This window comes from Muscardinus avellanarius, assembly GCF_963383645.1.
Source record: "Muscardinus avellanarius genome assembly, chromosome: 14".
In the NCBI taxonomy this organism is placed as follows: Eukaryota; Metazoa; Chordata; class Mammalia; order Rodentia; family Gliridae; genus Muscardinus; species Muscardinus avellanarius.
In genome coordinates, this window is record NC_137800.1 from 83237766 (window position 1) to 83253385 (window position 15620).

Below are 15620 nucleotides of genomic sequence, written 5' to 3' on the forward strand. Positions count from 1 at the left end.
CTTCTTATTTTATTTATTTATTATTATTATTATTATTTTTTTGGTGGTACTGGGGTTCCTGGAAGCCCTTCTACCTCTGGGCTACACTCCCAGACCTATTTTTACATTTTTATTTGGAAACAGGGTCTCCTAAGCCAGTGTACGCGGCTGGCTTCAAACCTGCGGGATCCTCCTGTCTCTGCCGCCCAAGCGCGGGGATTACAAGCGTGCGCCACCACGCCCGGCGGTCCTTGTTATTTTAAAACAGGCTCTCACTAAATAGTTGAATCTGGCCTCAAACCTGCAATGCTCCTGTCTCAGCTTCCTAAGTACTGAGATTATAGGTGTGTGCCACCATGCCCGGCTTGACTCAGTGCTTTTAATTAATAGTATTCCTACTGTTTTAGTAAAGAGATGAAAATAAATATTTTTTTTCATTTTTGCTGGCCCAAAGTAGTAAAATAAAGCTCATAATGTGACGAAGGAATAAAAAGCCGTTTGGGGATAAAACAAACCTTCCCTTTTTTGCTCTTGCTTCAGATTCACCATTAATCTGTAGAACTGAAGATTTTTTTCTGCTTCTTCTTCTTGAACAATGTGATAAATACAAAGAAAAATGTAGCTTTTTCTTTCACGCAAGAGGTATGCTAGCAATTCAAAATGCCTGAAAATAGCAGGCATGCACAGTACGGAATTTCCACTTACTGTTTATTGGAAAATAAATTATTTCAGGAATTTATTGTTAAGACAATGATAGAAACTCAATGTTAAAAAAAAATTAGATTTCATCTTTGTAGCTATTAAGGCCAGAGGCTGCTCTCAACATGCCGTTATCTCGGTGATTAGGCCCACATGGTAGGGAGGGTAGGAAGCCTGGAGAGGCTGGTGGACTGAGGTCTGAGGTAAGGGAGGGAGTTTCCCAGGCTTCTGGGCTTCATGGAAACAGGCAAAAAACATGATCAAGTCCCACGCTAGGGAACCACCAGGACACAGAGGTTCTCGGGGGCGTTTTTCATTGTAGGAAGTCTTCTGCTAACTTGTTGAATTCATTTGCAAAACGTAAATGCAGGTTGTGTTTGCCTTCTGGCATCAGATGCAACCTGGATGGGGAAAAAAAAAAGCTTCTGATCATGGCATACCATACATAAACGCCTTCCCCTCCCAAACATTTCATGAAACTCTAGAGTGAAATACGGCCACTCCTGACTGCTACTGGGGAGTTTATACAGTACCTGTATAAACGTTCAGGGAGGAATGTAAGGTAACTGTATAGATTTTCCCTAAGTATGGGTGCAAGGGCAAACCCCTCCAGATTCCCACCATCCTGAAGGCTGACTGTAGGGTGGTCGCTTAACAGTGACAGACACATTGTATTTGGAACTACATTGAGGAACAGACAGTTGGACTAGAAAACTAGCCAAGAAGGTGATTTGGTGGTTACTTAAAATATTTAATAATGCAGAAGGGCTGGGGATATAGTTTAGTGGTCGAGCACTTGCCAGCATGTGTGAGGCCCTGGGTTTGATCCCAGCATCACAAAATACATAAAATTCATTTTAATCAAGTTGATTTTAAGAGAGAAGTTTGGAAAAATGATTTTTTAAAATGTCCAGAACCCACAGGGTTAGGGCAAGTGAGTTTCTGGGGCTCTTAGTAAAACAAAAATCACAATTCACAGCTACAACCAGCCTACCATTATAAAGTTCCAAATTAGCCTATCATTTCTGGAGTAATGACTGAGTAAGCCTGAACCCCGCTACCAGACAAAGGGCAGAGCTCCTTAAAAACGCCAGGACGGCAGGGTCTGTGCCAGCAGCCCTGTGCTGGTTGCTTCTGCAGCTGCCAGCGGGGCTCATCCGGGCGGCCACCCTCTGTCCTTGTAAGGCCTTTTCCTTCCAAAAGGATTTTGGTCAAGGGAGACTGGCTTGCAATTCCTTAAGACAACATCCCCTGAGGTTTATATTTATTAGCTACCAAAATACAGAACTAGTAAAAATTTTAAAGCTTCTAGTATGCAAGCAGAAGCCTAAGCCATTTTGTTTGCTATGACAATCAGATATTTAAAAGACTATATCGGAGAAAAATTCTAGTAACCATATTGTCTACTTCTCTGATCTTTCACATTGAAAGGCTGAGAATTCTCAGAACCTCAGTGGGCACTGCCTTGTGGCGAAAGGAGCTATCCCTGGAAGATGTCAGCCCTCTGGTAACTCGTCCATGTGTCAGGGGTGTGGCTGGGAGCCCAAGATAATTGTCTGAAAGTAAGATATACTGTTGACATCTTTTGGGGGCCGTTGGAAGGTGTAACAGTAAGATATACTGTTGACATCTTTTGGAGGCCTTTGGAAGGTTAATAATGCTATTAATAAGGACAGCATTCTAAATTCAATTATAATGCTGCTCAGAGAAAGATGAGCTGCACCAATACTGCAGATAAGATCCCAGTTGCCCTACACAGGAAACAGGGCCTTCAGGGATGCTCAAGGCCTCCGTTTTCAGGAAACAGAAAAGAATCAGCTCCCAAGGATGTTGAAAGGTAACAGAAAGGCCTGCAGAGACTGAACTGCATCCCCTGACATGAGCTAAACTGGATTCTGAGCGAGAGAAGCCCTGACCTGCCAATCTTAAAGTTCTTCTCTGGAGATAACTAATCTGGCTGTCAATGCTCTACCCCTTTTTCTCTACAATTTGCTTGTTCTTGTAAAGAAGGAAAGAGACACCAGCTGCGAATCCCCTCTTTTTAGCCATTCTGTACTATATGTGGTCTTTCTACTAAATCTCTAGATCTTGAGGAAATGAAAACTAGGTTCTCTTGATTAAAAAAAATATGGAAGCCGGGCGTGGTGGTGCACGCTTGTAATCCCTGCACTTGGGAGGTGAAGACAGGAGGATCGCGCAGGTTCGAAGCCAGCCATGGTGGCTTAGGAGACCCTGTTTCCAAAAATAAAAAAGTATAAAATAGGTCTGGGAATATAGCCTGGAGGTAGAAGGGCTTCCAGGAATCCCAGTACCACACACACACACACACACACACACACACACACACACACACACATAAAAAAAAAAAAAAGGAAGAGCCAGGCATGGTGGTACATGCCTGAAATCCTAGTACTTGGGAAGCTGAAACGGGAAGACTGCAGGTTCAAAGCCAGCCTCAGCAACTTAGTGAGACCTTATTTCAAAATAAGAAATAAAATAGGGCTGGGGGTATAGCTCAGAGGTAGAATGCCCCTGGGTTTAATTGCCAGTACTACAATAAAACAAAACAAATATGCGCACCTCCTCTAGATGCCATACGAGTGAGTGGGTAGGTGGATGGACAGGTGAGTGGATAGGTAGGTGGATGGAGAGAAGGACAGACAGAAAGGTGGACCATGAAGAAAGTTCTCCTCCTTGATGACTTTTGGGGGTTATCTGACATTCTTCCTTGTGGTCTGATATTGGGGGACTCACTGAACATGAAAGCTGTCATCTGTTCCTCCCACAGCAGACAGGTATAAATCCTGGCTGTCAAGGACATGTGGCAAGTCTGCTCCTCACCCAGACAACAAAAGGAGCTAGTCACATGCCCTACGGAAAGTGGTTTTCAAACAATCACATTCTCCAGGAAAATTAATAGCCCCCCACCCCAGCACATGGCTCAGTGGGAACGGTGGGGGCCTCAGTGGGCTGTGTAAGCAAGTTCCTCTTTGCCAGGGCAGGTTCTCACAGTTCTAGATCTTTGGGGAATTCGAATTTGTCTAATCCAATGGGGGCAACTCCGGAGGCCACCTTCCTTGTGCTCAGTGCAGCCCTCTGGGTCAAGGTGGGCTCGGCGAGACACAGCCTCACCACGTCAACTTTCTCTCCCCCTCCACAGCTCTCAAGTTAAACTCAGAGAACTACAGATGGTGACCAAGTCATAAGAATGTGTTGCGGGCTCAGTGTGATAACACTCTCAATCGTTTGTGAGCCTATACAACTGCCCGAAAGAGCACGGACACTAGTTTCCATTGGGAAACACAGGAGCTGCTGGCTCTTTGCACCAGGATCTTCCGCTATGAAGTAGACAGCAACATGGCTCCAGGCCGGCCTTTCGCTGCCAGCCTCTCCTCCCAAGGCCGTGCAGACCTGGTCATCTGAAACAGCTACTTTTTATTCCGAAACAAAACCTTTCTATTTTTGCCTTGCTCCTTTGGAATGCTCTGAGAAAAAGACAATAGCGGGTGGCTGCGAGCTTCCTCCAGCTGGTAAAGCATGGCCAAGCTTTACCCAACCCGACATTTGAGGATGGGGCAAGGACATCCCACTGAGGAGTTCTTTTCTCAGATGCAATCCTGCTTCAGAATTAGAAAGAACTGAAACTGCTGCCGAGGCTGCTTTTTTGTTGATGCTGCAGCTGGGAGTGGAACACTTCTGCTGGGTCTGCCGGTGGATGCTCTTGCACGGTGCATGGAGGACAAAGCCCTTCCAGGCCTGCGGGACCCTAAGCATCTACACTCAGCGAAAGCTTGCCTCTGGCAGCTGGAGGCGCTGTCAATGGGGTAAGCACACATGCAAAGAAAATAGTATCAATAAAAAGATTTCATACATACCTATCTTGTCCTACATCACAGCTTAGCCTAGCCTGCCTTAAATTTAGTGCGCACAGCTGGGCGTGGTGGCCCATGCTTAGTAATCCCCGTGCTTGGGAGGCTGAGACAGGAGGATCGCACAGGTTCAAAGCCAGCCTCAGGTACTTAGTGAGGCTCTCAGCAACTTAGTGAGACCCTGTTTCCAAACAAAATATAAAATAGGTCTGAGAGTGTAGCCTGGAGGTAGGAAGCCTATGGGTTCCATCCCCAGGACCACAAAAAAATATATTAAAAAAATTTTAGTGCGTACAACATTTACATAGTCTACAGTTGGGCAAAATCATCCAACATGAAACCTATTTTACAACAGAGTATTGAGTCTCTCGTGTAACTTATTAAATACTGTATTGAAAGTAAAAATTGGGCCAAGCATGGTGACGCACGCTTGTAATCCCAGCATTCGGGAGGTAGAGACCAGAGGACCATGGTTTTTAGACAGCCTCAGCTACTTAGCAAGGCCCTTCGCAACTCAGTGAGACCCTGTTCCAAAACAATAAAAAGACCAAAAAATGGGGCTGGGCTTGTAGCTCGGAGGTACAATGCCCCTGGGTTCCACTCCCAGTACTGCAAAAAAAAAAAAAAAGTAAAAAACAAGAATATTTGTATAGGTATGTTTCAACATCATTGTATAGTGGAAAAGTTGTAAGCTGAACCATGCATGGACCAGAGACTCTATATCTTTGTAATTATGGCAGCCCTGGCTAACAGACATCCCGATAGCCCATCACATCCTCTTCTGAGCCAGCTCAGGTATTGGCCCACCCCGATCCGAGTCTGATTGGTGCCAGCCAGCTGGGCTGGCCTCGTGGGCGATGCCATGCCTGGTAACAGAAGGTGGCCACGCAGGAGCTAGCAGATCAGACAGGTGGGGGAGCAATGCCAGTGCTTTTCAGTCTAGGAAAGAGGCCAGGACACGCGGGGAGCCAGGGACTGGGCCAGCTCAGGGGGATACGAAGGGCAGGGTCTGTTCCCACCACTGCTGCAAGCAGAGCAGCTCACACTGTGGGTTTGTATCTTGGGCGTTGGCAGAAGAGTTTGTCAGGGGGAGGAATTCAGGTGCCTGGAAACAAACCTTTAGAACCACTGAACTTGAATGACTCTTAAGGCTCTTTGCTTCCACGAGACTCCAGGGTTTCTCTCCCACAAAGAGAGAAAAGAGAAGGAGAAAGAGACAAATTAGCAAAAGCTGGAAGCAGGCCTCCTTTGGAGGAGGCAAAGGCAACTTGGTGTTTGCTTCACAGATGATATGGGTTCCTGGCCAAAAATCATTGACTGGACGGACTGTGCCTTTAAGTTTAATGACAGATGCCTCTAGCAAGCGAATGAAATATCGAGTTCATCAGACGCTTGTTGTGTCAAGCTGCTTGCCTGTGGCCAGTTGGGCTGGTGCACAGAATCACAGCAGGATGTTGGTACTCAATGAATCCGTCAGCTCCCAAAGAACCAACCGTGTTCCTGGTAGGTTCATGACCAATGTGAAGGGCTCTTTTAGTGGAGGACGTAGACAGTACAGGCCAGTTTTAGACAATCATTGCAATAACTAACTTTACCTTCAACTCATTCGTTTCAAAGACTATTGCTGTTAGAAAATGATCTTTCACAAAAACAGTCTACTGAAATAACATATGCCCAGCAAGGGTGTATTTTTCTCCCCTATTGACACATTCTGTTGCTAAGCGATGGGTCTGGAACAGAATTCCTAAACTAAACTTTTCGGCAGACTGACTTTTATTGAACCTGGCTCCATAGGGAACATTTACTATGTGTCAGTGTGTAAATACCTGTCACCCCTGAAGCTGGAAGACAATTAACCAGGCACCCAGTGTATTATTCCAAGCAGCTTACTGTCTTAGTAAAAGGACACTTACGAGAGGCAACTGTACCGTGGTGGAAAAGCACTGCATTAGGAGGAAAAGAATCTATGATTTGTTATTTACTAGCTATGTGACTTCAAAAGGCTGCTTAAAATATGGCTTAGCCTTGACTTCTCATCTGTATATGGATATTTTCTCCTAAGTTTGTCATGTAGTATAATTAGAAATTGTATGCAAACTGTCTTTTAAAATACAAAATGCTATATAGAAATATCATATTGTATGCAATATATATGCATATATATGCAAATATATATAATTAAAATAAAACACAAAGACTGAGATTGTATAGAAAACTTTTGAAATGATTAATAAGAAAATATACTAATTGAATTTTGTAACACAACCAAGTCTTAGTATTATAATTTCATAAAAGTCTTGTTTGAAAATGTTAGTGCCCACTAAATCAATTTGTAAACTTTTCTGCTAAACCTTTATGTCCACTCCAAATATAATCTTGTGTGTGTGTGTGTGTGTGTGTGTGTGTGTGTGTGTGTGAGAGAGAGAGAGAGAGAGAGAGAGAGAGAGAGAGAGAGAGAGATACTGAAATTGAATCCAGGAGTGCTAGACCACCGAGCTACATCCCCAGCCCTTTTATTTTTCTTATTTTGAGACAGAGTCTAAGTTGCCAAGGCGGGCCTTGAACTTTCAATCCTCTTGTCTTAGCTTCCCAAAGTACTGGAATTGCAGGCATGCAACACTGTGCCTAGCTCCAAATATAATCTTAATCTAATCTGTATGTTCTAGACAAATACTCACTGCACATACTCATGTAATTTTTTCTTTTGATTTACGGTTGAATTGGTATAGGAAGAAATGCATGGAATAAAAAGATGCCTTCTTTTAATGCAAAGAATGCTATATAGATACAGGAATTGTGAAGGTTTATAGTAATTATGGTAATCATATTATACTACAGAACAAGGAACAGTTTCCACATTAAAAACTCTCAGAGCTATCTACTGTTAAGATGCACTACTGAGTTGAGTGTGAAGAGGCAGTGGAACTGTTTTCATGACGGCTTTCTTGCTGGATGGCAGGGGCCTTGAGGACAGGGACCACCACTAACCATACTGAGCGGTGCTGGCCCTCAGCAAGCATCGGGGACAGGCACATGGGGGTGAAGGAGGGAGGGAGAAATTCTTAGGCTAATACGTCCATTTTCAAAAGAATTCATAGAACCCCAGAGATACCCTGAGTAATCCAGAGATATGTGAGATTAACACGTAGTCTCCAAAGAAACTGGGGCTCAGTTGGATGTTGATTTATTTAAAAACAAAAACCAAGCCGGGCGTGGTGGTGCACACTTTTAATCTCAGCATTTGGGAGGCAGAGACAGGAGGATCATGGTTCACAGCCAGCCTCAGCTACTTTGTGAAACCCTTTGCAACTCAGTGAGACCCTGTTTCAAAATAGAGAATAAAAAAGAGGGCTGGGGGTGTAGCTCAAAGGTTCCATACCAAAAAAGAAAAAAACCAACCAACTAAACAAACAAACAAACAAACAAACAAAAAACCCCCCCAAAACCCCCAAACCAGGGGGTTTTGTAACACTTCATTGCTATGTTGAGGATATTTACTAACCAACTGCATGTGAGGGAAACAATGGAATTATTCAACTCTGCACTTTCACCTTGGTAAAAGTGTCAGCAACATAAATTTCTAGTCTATGCCACATTGGATGGGAATGAAGAACAGAAGTCTGCTGGTGCTCTGGTGTTCAAGGGTCAAAAGGACAAGTGATATCTACCAGCCATGTGTCAGGGGAGCCATCATCACGGCTCAGGATCGGTTATACTTCCTATTCTAAACAATAGCTAGTGCTCCTTTTGGTGCATACACATAAAAGGCTGAAATAACAGGGAAAGTTTAAACATACTTTAAGTAGGAAAAAAGCAGCATTCAGAGTTGAATATAGAAGATGATTATAGCCACGTAAAATGCTATAATAGCCATTTCAATGGGCGGCAAGCAATGGCAGTTGGTTTTCTTCTTTTAATTTTATAATTCAAAAAACTGGATAGGTAGGGCTTTTATAATGATAAAAACTAAACTAAAAAGTTCCAAATTCTAGGAAAATTATTTCAATTACCAATGATGGGTATAAATCAAAGCTGTCACCATGTTATAGAACTTAGTACCTCGTAACACAGTGGCCCTTCTCAATTAATAAGAGATATTTATCAGGGAAGTCTTCCTGTTGTGATCACCATTTTCCCACAGACCAGGGCTCTTGTCCTTCTTGTCTCTGCGGCATCCTGGTATTGGGGACGGAAGCCAGGGGCATAGCAGTATTACTTACTGCTAAGCGGGGTATGGGAAGTGCACCCTAAAACTCCAACTTCTGCTTCTTTTCCTTCCTGTGGCTTCTCTCATTTACTCTGAGCCTTAGGCAGGAGGTGCTGACAGGGTTACTGCACTCACCGTGACCCTTTCACGTGCTTATGTATGAAGTCGGCATGAAAACGCGGGACCAGAGGATCCTTCTCCCCATGCACAATCAGGGTGGGACACTGAACCAGGGGCAGCAAGTGCCGACAGATGTTCCCTGAAAGACAGCGAGCACAAGGAATCTCTCTTAGTGTGCCCATTCTGCAAGGTGAGAAATAGGACAGAAGTGAGGCAGGAGGATTGAGGGTTTGAGGCCAGCCTCAGCAACCTAGTGAGAGCTTGTTTCAAAATAAAAAATAAAATAGGACTGGGGGTGTAGCTCAGAGGTAGAATGCCCCTAGGTTCAATCCCCAGTCTCTCCTGATTCTCTGATATTCTCTCTCTCTCTCTCTCTCTCTCTCTCTCTCTCTCTCTCTCTCTCATACACACACGCACACACACACACACACACACACACACACACACACACACACACACGAAAAAAGAGAACTCACAGAGTCATGCTGCCATGGTTTGGATCTGGAATGCTCCCAAAGTCCATGTTAAAGGCCCATGAAAGGCACCATTAGGAGTTGGAACCTTGTGGGAAGTATCCTAGGTCACTGGGATGTACCCTCGAAGGGGTCTGTGGGACCCCAGTTCATCCTCTCTTCCCTTCTGCTCTGTGACTTATGATATAAGCAGTTTTGTTTGGTCCTGTGCTACCACCATGATATGCTAGTTCATCAAAACCCCAAAACAATGGGGCCACTGGGTCATGGGCTAAACCTTCAGAACTGTGAGCCCAAACAAACCCTTTGTCTATAAACTAATTACCTTGGGTGCTTTGTTATAGTGACAGAAAGCTGACGAATACACACGACCCTCTTTGGATCTTAGTTCCCTTCCGTAAAAACAGTGGCCTGGATTTGGGGTTCCTTCCAGGTCTAACATTCTCGAGCTTTCTTCTTCTGTTTGTTCTCTTTTGTTTGGTTTTAAGCTCTACTAGTAAACAAACAGCTCTGCCTAATTTAAGTTCACAATTCATATAAAATGGTAGGAAGGTCAAACAAGTGGAAGCCCCATAACTCGGCATTACATAGGGACAGCTCAGGGAAGTGTCTCCCTTGAAGTCTGTCTCAAAGTGTGTGGGCCCCACGGTGAACTTGCATCTGCATCTGCATGCGGGGATAAGCTCCTCATGCTCATGCCTCAGGACACTCCTGACCACCACGCCTCTGAGAGAGTATGAGGACCTAGCCTCTGCTTATAACAACATCACTGACGATGATGGACAGCCTGGGTTCTGATTTCCCGCCCTGCTGTGGCATGCTTTTGAAATGTTGATGGCTCTCAACCTCTTTGAGCTTCCGGCTTAAACAGGAATAATCATAGTTCTCTGAGGTTGTTGTGAAGCTAGAAAGCAAGCCATATTAAAGGTTCTGAGCATCCATCAAGCTAACTCCTCCCTCCTCCTCCCTTTCTTCTCCGACTGTGCCAAAAGAAAAGTGCTGCAGCTCTGAGCGAGCCGGGGGCAGCCCGTGCGGTGCTCTCCTGACACCAAGCCTATGCCCTCTCTTCAGCTGGAGGTGGCTGCCACCAAAGAACAGTGCGACTGTTGGTGGGGGAAGCTCTCTCCAGGTCGCTGTAGCTTCCCTTTTCTATCCGTGGGATGACTGCACCTACAACCGTGTGATCAAATGACCCTGATGAAAGCCAGCACCCAGCACGCTGCTTAAACCACCGCATGCTTGTTAAAATGTTACAGTATGTTGGGCTGGGCGTGGTGGCACACGCCTTTAATCCTAGTTGTGTGAGTCTCAGACAGGAGGAGAGCAGGCTCCAGGCCAGGTCTTACAACTTAGTGAGACCCTGTTTCAAAATAAAAATTAAAATAGAGTTGAGAGTGTCACTCAGAGGTAGAAAGCCCTTGGGTTCAGTCAACAATAAAACCTATGGTAGTTGCATGTTTTAACTTGTGTAGTATGAACCATAATTTGTAAATAAAGTATTTTCATAGCAATAGGAATAACCTTTCATGATATACCACTGTACATGGGCACCATACCAGAGATGCAGGTGTATTACCTCAACCCCCACAGCTTTATGAGGTAGGTATTAGTCCAGGTCACCGACAGGAAACTGAGACTTAGAGAAGTGATCTGCCCACGTCCATCGTAATAACAAGCCAAGTGGCAGAGCCAGAGCTCAGACCCAAACCCCTGAGCCAGAGATGTGCGATTACACCCTGCTAAACTGAGCAGCCATGAACCTGAGCGTACAACAGAGTTAAAAGGGCTCCTGTCAAATTCACCAGCAAATCAGGGAGATGCCTTATCACTGGTCTCACTCTGAGCTGATTTCTGTACTGCTAGGTTCTCTATGCGTTAGTCAGCTTTTCATTGCGGTGCTGTAATACCTGAGAATCAACTTAGAGAAGGTTTCTTTTGCTCACAATTTAGCCCGTGGTCAGCTGCCTCCATTGCTCTCAGGCCTGGAGCGGGCGCTGCATCACGGCAGGAGGATGCGGCAGACCAAAGAAGCCACTCACCTCGGGGCTGCCAGGAAAGGAGGGGCTCAGGGTCCTGAGACACCTTCAAGGTCGTCCCCATGACCTACTTCCTCCTCTAGACCCCACTTCCTGAAGTTTCCATCCCCTCAACAGTACTGCCGGGGGGAACCAAGCATTCAACGCAAGAGCTCTGGGGACACTTACGATCTGAACCCCAGCGCTGTCATGAGATGTGTCTGACCTGCTGATCTAACTCTACATCTGCCTTTAGATCTTCTTTCTTTCCATTGCCCTCATCAGTAAAGCTTAAAAGCGAGATCAGGATGTGAACTCCAATGGAGAACAGTCTCAGACAGCGTTTTATGGCAGTTTTAAGAACAGAGGGAAACACATTTCAAGGACCTGTTTCTATGGGTAGATACTATATTTGAACAGGATTTTTTTGGGGGGGACTGGGGACAGAACCCAGGGGCATCTGACCTCTGAGCTACACCCCCAACCTATTTTTTATTCTTTATTTTGAAACAAGGTCTCACTAAGTTGTGGAGGGCCTCACTAAGTAGCTGAGGCTGTCCGTGAACCGCGATCCTCCTGTCTCAGCCTCCGAATGCTGGGATTACAAGCGTGCACCACCACGCCCGGCTGAACAGGATCTTTATAAGGCACATATTTGCTGTTTTGAACTTAAACTAGAAACATGACATTTCCCAAAGTCATGTTTTTGGGAAGGAAAGAGGAAGGGAGGGAGGGAGGGAGGAAGGGGGAAAGAACTGGGAGACCCCAACCCCAGCTGCTTGCTACAGTTTGGATCTTACTTTCCTGCTTGCTACAGTTTGGATCTTACAGTCCTGTGTTGCAGGACTGCTCCCTGGAGCGGTGCTTGTGGAGGTTGTGGTGCCTTTAAGAGGCAGGGTGTAATGGAAGGTCTTTGGGTAACTGGTGGAGTACCTCAAAGGGGGCTGTGGGACACCAGTGTGTTCCTCTTTTTCTTTCTCATTCCCTGCCATGAGGCAATGGGTTTGCTGCACCACATGTTCCTGCCATAGTATGCTTCCTTGCCACAGGCCCAAAAGCAATGGGGCCAACTGACCCTGGACTGAAACCTCCAAAACTGTGAGCCCAAATAAACCTTTCCTCTTAGTAGGTTGATGATAAGAGATATTTGTTATAGTAACATAAAGCTAACATCTAGCTGTATAAAAATAGATTTTGCCGGGCATGGTGGTGCACGCTTGTAATCCACGCACTTGGGAGGCGGAGACAGGAGGATCAGGCAGTTCGAAGCCAGCCTCGCTGGCTTAAGAGACACTGTTTCCAAATAAAAAAAATATAAAAAAGGTCTGGGAGTGTAGCCCGGAGGTAAAAGGGTTTCCAGGAATCCAGTACCACCAAAAAAAAAAAAAAAAAAAAAAAAAGATTTTAATTTAGAATCCACCTTTTCTTGGTACTAGGAATTGACCTCTGAGCTACTCTCTCTTCCTATTTTATTCTGAAACAGGGTCTTACCAAGTTGCCACATATCTTGGTCAGTATTCTCACTGCTATAATCCAAAGACCTGGCCATGTAACCTAGAGGAAGGAAGACTTATTTGCTCATGGTTTCTCTGGGGCTTTGGGGGTTCAATCCACACAAGGCCAAGGACTGCGATGTCAGGGCGCAGCAGTGGAAAATGGAGAGAGGCGTGCACAAGGCCTCAGAAGCAAGAGAGAAAGGGAGAGGAGAAGAAATCATGTATAATGCCCATGGCAGCAGCCCCAGGGACTTACCCTACCAGCCAGGCCACCACTGAGATTATAACCCAGCCCACTCCCAACACCGCTGCCTTGTTTGGGTGGGGGGTATAGGCCATTCTATTTCCAAACCATGACACCACATGCTAGCCTTGAACCTGAACCTGTCTTGGCCTTGGGTTTATAGCCATGTGTCACTGCGCCTAGCCCAGAATTCATCTTAAAGATGTCAATTCTTACTGTTTGTGGAAATCTGGTTAATTCTTCAGATAAAGAAGGGAGACACTTGTTCGTGCTTACGGTCGCATAACTTGTCTTTGAAGATGGGCAAAGAACCGAATACCCTCTCTTCCACACTAATTCTGCTGGGGATGAAGATTGGGACAGAAGCTTCCTCCTTTTTTAAAGCTGGTAACAGGACATGTAGTGGTCTGCACATCCAAATGGACAAAAAGGAAAGAAAAAAACACTATGTGGCAGCTTCTTTGTTTTCTAATGACTATTCTGGAGTTAGAAAGTAGAAAGCGAGGCTTCTGGAGGATGTTTGTCACCACGCACACAAAGGATTAAGGAAACGAGAGCAGTCTGCTACCACGGGCTCGACAATGTGAACCTTTATGCACGCAGCCCGGGCTCACATTTAAGGCAGATTTATTACCCAACAACTCGTACTGTACAGAATATCTAGTGTTCTCTGTTCACACATCAGTGTGTAAGAATAATGGGTGGATTCAGTAATCCCTGAGGAATGCTGGGATCTCGGGGAGGAACTCAAACGTCTTCTAGTTGGCAAAGGAACCATTAACCAATCCGTGCAACCTACCCTCTGGTAGATGTTTAAACTGCAGGATGCCGTCCACCCACTTTTCACAGGTTTTGGCAAAGTAGTCATACCCATACAGGGCTTCTAGCGGCTTCCTTGCTTTCTCACTCCACTTAGAAACGTCTCGGATACCTGAAAAACAGAAGCGTGCACAGGATGGCTTCGGTCTCCTGCTGAGGTTATCGTTAAACAGCCTGAGTGCAGGCCACCCTGAGCCCCACACGCTGTCCACCTGCCTCCCCAGTACCTGCCCGGCTCAGTCCTCCAGGCCTCCCCTGACTCCCTCCCGCACCCCTCTTCTCCGTTCTCCCTGCTCAGTACTTATGCCTGGCAGTGTTTTCTGCACTTGTGGTTGGATCTGTCCCCCTCAGGGTGAGCTCCAGTGTAAGAGCATTGGCTCTGTGCCTGATGTACACCAGGGCATGTTCCATGCCGCCCGCAAACAGACCCACGGTAAACACCAAGTGAGTGAAATCAGACCTGCGCTGAATGCTTTCTGTTAAAGGTATAAAATAGTCCTCTAATGAGAGTCCCATGGGTAGGAGTGACATTGCAGTCATTCCTAGGTAACTGGGGAAATTGGCTCCAGGACTCTACAGGGACTCCAAAATCTGTGGATACTCATGTCCCTTAATTAAATTAGTATATTTGCATAGGACCTGGACAAATCCTCACATATACTTTATTTATTTTGATACTGGGAATTGAACCCATGGGCATTCTATCTCCAAGCTCAACCCTTAACCCCCTTTATTTTGAAGCAGGGTCTGTTGCTGAGGATGGCCTTGAACCTGCGATCCTCATGTCAGCCTCCCCAGGACTGGGACTGCAAGTGTATGCCACTATCCCTCGACCCTCCCATATACTTTAAATCATCTCCACATTGTTTGTAATGTCAAATACAACTTAAATCAATTGTAAATAAATGTTCTACTATTTGGGAACAATGACAAGGAAAGGAGTCTGTACAGCCTGTTAAGCACATTTTAAAAAATATTTCAATGGCAGTTGCTTGAATACATAGATGCAGAACCCATGGATTCAGATACAGAGAGCGAGCTATATTTATAAATGTTCTTTCTGGTACAGTGAGAAATATATGCAGGTTATTCATGTTAATTTCTGCTACTGAAGAAATAGGATGTAAAAGCTGGGTGTGGTGGTACATGCTTGTAATCCAAGTACTTGGGAGGATGAGACAGGAGGATTGCAGGTTTGAATTCAGCCTCAGCAACTTAGTGAGGCTGTCAGAAACTTAGTGAGGCCCTGCTTCCAAATAACAAAATATAAAGGGCTGGGAACACAGCTCAGAGGTAAGATGCCCCTGAGTTCAATCCCCAGTTCCACACATATACAGAGATGGAGAGATGGAGAGAGAGAGAGAGAGAGAGAGAGAGAGAGAGAGAGAGAGAGAGAGAGAGAAGAAAAGGAAAAGTAGGATGAAAGAGCTAACTACTAACTCCAAACTATATTATAGATGATTTACAAGTAGGAAAGCCATTGTAGCTAAGAACTACCTTAAAACAATCAACAAATACAATTACTTAATTCAGTCTTTCCCATCACTCTTTAAACACTGTGATGAGAGAGACACCTTTGCTCCTGTAGCCAGGAGACAGTAGCAGGACAGTTGTCCACGGCAACACTGGAGATCAACCAGCTGCCCATCAGAAGAAAGAATGGACAGATACACCTGCCGTCAGTCCAACGGTGTCTCTG

The 15620-nt window shown here is 45.2% G+C and overlaps 1 protein-coding gene across 2 annotated transcripts in view; it reads right to left on the bottom strand.

Annotated features, from left to right (window-relative positions):
* Window positions 1–991: 991 nt before the first annotated feature.
* Window positions 992–15620, bottom strand: part of BPHL (biphenyl hydrolase like) — a gene marked incomplete at both ends in the record, with an annotated part of 33797 nt that continues 19168 nt past the window's right edge. For both annotated transcript variants that reach the window (XM_080710724.1, XM_080710723.1), the window contains 3 exons: window positions 992–1079; window positions 8890–9013; window positions 13902–14033. In XM_080710724.1, coding sequence (XP_080566850.1) covers window positions 992–1079; window positions 8890–9013; window positions 13902–14033 — 344 coding nt within the window. The remainder of the gene's footprint in view (window positions 1080–8889; window positions 9014–13901; window positions 14034–15620) is intronic.